General features: G+C 34.8%; 1 protein-coding gene across 3 annotated transcripts; it reads left to right on the top strand.

Moving 5' to 3' along the window:
* Positions 1 to 209: 209 nt before the first annotated feature.
* On the top strand, positions 210 to 5,246 carry LOC135935258 (ras-related protein Rab-11A-like). Of its 3 annotated transcripts, XM_065477454.1 has the most exons (6): positions 214 to 309; positions 473 to 529; positions 990 to 1,111; positions 2,396 to 2,744; positions 3,954 to 4,099; positions 4,226 to 4,367. In XM_065477454.1, the coding sequence occupies exons 2-5, from the start codon at positions 490 to 492 to the stop codon at positions 4,088 to 4,090; spliced, it is 648 nt and encodes a 215-aa protein (XP_065333526.1). In that variant the 5' UTR covers positions 214 to 309; positions 473 to 489; the 3' UTR covers positions 4,091 to 4,099; positions 4,226 to 4,367. The 3 variants fall into 3 exon arrangements, with proteins under 3 accessions (XP_065333524.1, XP_065333526.1, XP_065333525.1); XM_065477452.1 differs by lacking the exon at positions 3,954 to 4,099 and having other exon boundaries at positions 210 to 309; positions 4,226 to 5,246; XM_065477453.1 differs by lacking the exons at positions 214 to 309; positions 3,954 to 4,099 and adding an exon at positions 318 to 410 and having other exon boundaries at positions 4,226 to 5,246.
* Positions 5,247 to 6,233: the final 987 nt, after the last annotated feature.

The following is a 6,233-nucleotide window of genomic DNA, read 5'->3' on the forward strand; positions in this document are numbered from 1 at the left end:
ATTTGTTTGAGCACACAAAACAGAAAACAACATGTTAGAATGTTAATTACACACAGTATGTATGTACTAATTTAAAATCAAATTAAATGAAATAAATAAAAAATTTCATGGCATGAAAAACATTGTAAAAAAATATTGTTTCAATGTTGCAGTCTTGGAAATTATCAAATCTAGACAAAATCGCATAAAATAGCATTAATGGAAAAGAAGCAGATGATTGGCGGAAGCTTGTGTTCAAAAATGTAATGGGCGTATCCCATATGATTGCTCGACGCCATATTGGATTCACTGAATACCGTTGCAGTTTCTGTAAGTTGTTTGTGCGCTTCAATTTCTAATTATCGTGATCATCGGACGTGTAATATGCGAAACTCAAGTGCCAAATTACAGCTGATTAAATAGTTAATCAAGTCAACACGTCCGATTTGTTCTCTGCATTGATCTGACTGCAAATCCTGATTTATTTTTCCAGTTTGACGCTAGGCAGATATGGGCAACCGAGACGACGAATACGATTATTTATTTAAAGGTAAAATTGTTAAATCCATTAAAAAAGACTTTATTCTTTAAGAACGAGCCGAATTTGATTTATTTCTGAATTTTTAAGGAGTTGACATTGTTGAGTCTGATTTGTAGCAGAGTGATTTGAGCTGATCAATAATCCGTCATTTATTTTTTCTCGTTTCCCATAAAAATTCCATAACATACACCACTCTTATTTTCTGGAAAATTGTCAGCTCCTTTCTACACGTCTGAAAAAATTAAATAAAATGATTCGTAGATTTCATCGCACCTCGGGCAAGAGGCAAGATCATTTTGTCAATTGTCCGGGTTGCTACCCGCATTATTATGTATCTGTTTTTTTTTTCTTTCAAATGGGAGTCAAAAGGTTTGTCAGTCAATAGCTTCCACCCAGTCAGCAGTGATGTAATTCTGCGTGTGACTCATTGTCTTCTCTTGTTTCTAATGTCGTCGCTTTTGCTCCGCAGTTGTGCTCATAGGCGATTCTGGAGTCGGAAAAAGTAACCTGCTTTCGAGATTCACACGGAATGAGTTCAACCTGGAGTCCAAGTCTACCATCGGCGTGGAATTTGCCACGAGAAGTATACAGGTGAGACACCAGAAGGGAATGAAGCCACTAAGACGATTACGAATTGCTAATAATTCTCTGTGTGTATTGTAATAAGTCTGAGGGGATATTGAGAATTGAGCAGTGACACATTAATTTATTCCCCATTAAAAAAAATTGTTCAATAGAAATAATAACTGCCGGAACTATTGATTCATATTTTTACTGTTTGAAATATTCTGGTATTTACATCACTCCTTATTCTCTTACCTTTAAAACATGTTTTGAAAAATGATTATTTTGAGCTGTCGCCTGTCCAACACTATTTTCTAAAGGCAGGAAAACTGCCACTAAAAATTCCATGTCTGTTAAGGATTTGAAAATGACTTCATTTTTATATCGTTGTTATTTAGTCCTAACTCAACTGTCAGAAAGTCTTTTTAAAATACTAAGAAAGCAGTAAAATAAGCCATAAGCGAAGTGCTATCTGAATAGGCAATTAACACAACTCGTAATCTTATCTGACTGCTGCGGAAACTGATCCGTATTTGTAAGAATGTACGGTTTTTATCTTTTTCTGTTAAGGTGTTTTTTGCAATATAATAAGCTATACTACGCAATTTAGTCTGTTTTTGATGCTTTTAACCCTAAATTGTTGTCATTTTCTCTAAAAACTTCATACTCTAGGACTATTTTGAAATATTCTTGGCAAACAATTTAATCTCTAGAGGCTTTAACTTGTGAGTGACTAATAGGTTGAAAATTGCGAGTTTCCGCCTAATTTAAATCTATATCAGAGAACTCTTTATAACTAATAATAAGTTCTTAATTGAAGTCCACTGCTGGTCAAAATTCATACGTAGGTCAGTCATATGTTCTGTTGTCTTTTAGATATTCATGATTTTAATGGTTAATTTTGAGACATTTTTTTCTATTATCTTGCCAGATATTTAATTCAATAAATTTTGAAATAGTAAAAATAAAGGCGAAACTATAATCTTTTTGCTTAATGTGATTTTCTTCAAAGTTCAAAACGAAAATTTCATCTGCATTATTGGAATTCTAGCCGTTCTTTTCACGCAGTATAGCGTTAAAAATACTCTCAGCTTTAAAATTACTTAGGTTTGATTCAGTGGAAATAAATCAGTTGTTAATCCCTTGTGGTGAAAAAAATTTGGAGCCGATTTTCTCTAAAAGTGGAATGGCAACATTTAAAAATTTACCTTTCCTTATTTTTTGATAGTATTTTTTTCAAGGTAAGGTAATAAGATTTCACAATTTTCTGTTTATTCAGCTGTTTAATCCAAATATGAATCGTTTCGGCAGGTTGACGGTAAGACGATAAAAGCGCAGATCTGGGACACGGCCGGGCAGGAGAGGTACCGGGCAATTACTTCCGCGTACTACCGGGGGGCGGTGGGCGCACTGCTCGTCTATGACATCGCCAAGCACCTGACTTATGAACATGTGGAGCGGTGGCTGCGGGAGCTGCGCGACCACGCCGACCAGAACATCGTGATCATGCTGGTGGGCAACAAGTCTGATTTGAGGCACCTGCGCGCCGTGCCCACCGACGAGGCGAGAGGTTTCGCAGAGAAGAACGGCCTCAGCTTCATCGAGACCTCCGCCCTCGACTCAACCAATGTAGAAGCAGCCTTCCAAAATATTCTTACAGGTTAGTCCCTGACCGCTGACCTCCCATTTCATAGTTCATTCGCTAATAAACCTGACACAATTTGAGTCCAGCACCTTATTTATTAGTTCTTGTTGTTGATATCTGTTAAATGTTCTGACTGTTAAGGTTTTGAAACTTGGGTTTATTCGGATTAAACGTTTTAAGCTAAAAATTAATTATGGAAACTTTTTTTTATCATTTTATGGCATTTTTTCCAAAAGGACAATAGCATTGTTAAATATTCCACTCCACCAGATACTTCCCACGGTTGCTTTTTATCTCTTTGGCCCATCTTATTTTTTCAATTTCACGCGCTGAAATTGTGGGATCATCAAATGAACATGAATCATGCAACCTTTTTTCCAAATTTAACCTCACTCAAAATCTTTCAAACAGTCCATAATCCTGTAAGTTTGAGGAAAAGTGCATGATTAAATTTCGCGTAAGTAAATTTTCCTCACGACTTGATAATTTAGTGAAATTTTTTACCCTTAATTTTTCTATTGGCATTTTAACCACTTAAGGGACTTAAGAGAAAAAAACTGAAAGGTATTTAAAAGTTGATAAAAACTTCCTGCTTTTTTACACATTTCATACATTTTCATAATTTTTAAGCTCTGATATAAATTTATTTAATTTTCAAGTTAGATAATTAACTATCGAAGTTTTTAAAATGATTCACTGATTGATTCAACTCGTTAAATGGAGTATGAGTATTCTATAAAACTCATTATTATATGATTAATGGCTTCGAAATTCAATTTTGAAACAATCTCTATGTTAAATTCCTCATGTATTTTTTACATTCAGAGCCATAACTCGCTTAAATGTCTGGATCGAAATTTTTCGCTTTTCGCTTGGTGATCCTAGTTTACTTTGTTAATTTAAAAAAGCATGAAAGCAGACTTTCTGTTTAAGTGGAACAGATTCATTTTTCAAACTTTTCTTTATAGCAAAATGAAACTAGAAGTGATCAAAATGTTAATATCAGGAACAAAAAATTACTGCTGCATATTTTCCCCTCTTTTTCATTTTGCTTCACAATGAAATAGAAAAATAATTTAACCCCCCCCCAAATTTACCATCATTCCTGTCTGTTAGTATAAATCAATAACAGCTGTCAGGAGTTTAAAATTGGTTTTTGTTTCCCTTTTATTTTAACTGTTGCGTAAATAAATAGTGGCTTATGGATGTGCTTTTTATCGCTAGAGATCTACCGGATCGTATCTCAGAAGCAAATCAGAGATCCTCCAGAGGGTGACACCATTCGCCCGCAAAATGTTGAGCCAATAGACGTGAAACCAACCGTAAGCGCTGACAGTGTGCGCAAACAGTGCTGTCAGTGAGGCTGAAATGTAAGCAAGCAATCTTTTTTCGTTTTTCTCAACCATTGTTTTAATTACAAAAGATGAAATCTTGGGGGTTTCCCGGACGTGGGACTAAATTAACCGATTCTGATGGTATTTGTTTGTGTTTTGCAGAAATTTATCGTATCGTATCTGTGAAGCAAGTGCAAATTGGAGCTGCGGGCATTGGTGGGTGCTCGTGTGTGGACGACGTGCGGCCCATCCACGTAGAACCCACTGCTGACGACGGAGGCTACTATCGTGTACCATGCTGCCAGCAGCAGTGATACAAATATGCAACCAAATTTATTTTCCTATCAGCCTGTCTCACACACATTGGTTTGGCAAAAATGCTCGCAGGAACACTCTCAATTGAATTTGATAAAAACAAGGCCTCAATCTGCTGATCAAATTGATGATAATATATAAATATATATCTAGACACTCGAATGCAAAGCTATTTCCTAATTATTTATTATTTATAATTTTCTAAGTTCAAGTGTGTAAATAATTGAAACTGCGGTTTATTATACTTGTTTGTAGTGATCGTTGATATGCTATCATAGTCTATTACACACCAACTATTCCGATTTTGATTTTTATTGTAATTAATTTCCCAGTTCCAGGCTCTTTTTTTCTGCGATTTTGATCAACAACAACACATTCCTAAGAGTTAATAAAATTAAGTGGATTTTAGGAGCTTGTCATGTTTGTCGACTGATTTGATATCAAAACTGAAACTGAGCCAAGCGCTCGGCCATTTTTATCTCCTCACAAGCCTTAAAAATAAAAATGCACCTAGGAATTCATCCCCCGTTGCTAATCACAAACTCCCATTGGATTCGCCTTGTTGATTCCGTTTGACCCCCGTGTCTTGTCACTTGCTTGTGAATATTATTTTTTAATTTAAGTTTACGGTTTTCTCCCCCTGCCCCCTCCCCCTTGAGTCCAATCTTGTTGCGGATTTTATACAACAGCTACAGTAGTGCCATTTGCTAAAAAAATTATTCAGCTCACTATCCCATCCTCATTGTTAAAATTGACGCTTTTCTTGTCGAATGTTTGGACGAGGAATAAAAATGTATATCATCTTGGATTCAAATTAACTGTACAGCAATTAAATAAAAAAAAGTGCTGCAATAAGTTAAAAGAAAAACCAGTGTTTTAAGTTAGGAAAGAATCTACCTCTCAGTTTGAAGTTTCTTGCGGCTCGCCTAAACCGCAAGACAAATTAAAGGAAACAAACAATCGTTGGCTTTTCATTCGTGACTTACAAGGTTACAAAAAATATCCAACTTTTTCTAACAAGAGAGCACGTACTATCTGAAAAAATTGATTTTTTTAAATTCTATTCAACGGTATGAAATTAGACGAAAATTCCCCCAAGGGAAAATAATCTCGGAACTTTGGAAACTTTATACGCATGTTAAGCTACTAGGTTGTCTTAAGTCTACTATCTGGATTGGCAAATTTTTTGATAATTTTTAATCAATATTTGAAAAATTATTTGTACGAGTTTAGCTTCATACTTCAGCGATTATGAGTGCCAAAGCACAAATTTTAGAAAATTCTGAAAACACGAAATTTGCAAATTTCAAATTTTATCCCCATATTTCTTGGAAAGCCAAGACAATTTCAACTTGAAGGCAAAAGTTTAAAATGCTAGTAGATCTCGATTTCTTAAAATGAAAACTATTCTAGGAAAAAAGAAAACCTGCTCCAAGCTGTAACATTTATCCACGCGATTTTCCTAGAGCGCTTATGTTGGAATATTTGTGAAAAATCACAAACTTTTGTCTGGGCTTTGACCCCTACATAAAAATTCCTGATTTCACGCGTAGACGAAATCAAATGAATATAATGGTTTTTAGCTCAGATTTAATATCTTTTCTTTGAATCAATGTGTAATAAAATAAAAATTAAACAAGAACAGAGAATAGAACGATGAATTTCCTTGTATCACTTTTAAACCCACAAATGTGAGTATATGGGCTTGAATAATAGTCACTGTATGTAGTTAAAGAAATGAAAAGAATACAAAATGAAAAGTTTGATATTTCACGTATTTAATTAGGCTCTAAAAATGTTTCCTCTCCTGCCGGAGTTCCAGAAACAATCCGTTTTTATGTTTGCCGTTTTTATT

The sequence above is a fragment of the Cloeon dipterum genome, chromosome 2, assembly GCF_949628265.1.
Source record: "Cloeon dipterum chromosome 2, ieCloDipt1.1, whole genome shotgun sequence".
Lineage (NCBI taxonomy): Eukaryota > Metazoa > Arthropoda > Insecta > Ephemeroptera > Baetidae > Cloeon > Cloeon dipterum.

Bases quoted from the DNA above. Each gene is read 5' to 3' on its own strand.
- LOC135935258 (XM_065477452.1), top strand. From the start codon at position 490: ATGGGCAACCGAGACGACGAATACGATTATTTATTTAAAG. The intron at 530-989 runs GTAAAATTGTTA...TTTGCTCCGCAG, and splicing joins ATACGATTATTTATTTAAAG to TTGTGCTCATAGGCGATTCT. The intron at 2,745-4,225 runs GTTAGTCCCTGA...TGTGTTTTGCAG, and splicing joins CTTCCAAAATATTCTTACAG to AAATTTATCGTATCGTATCT.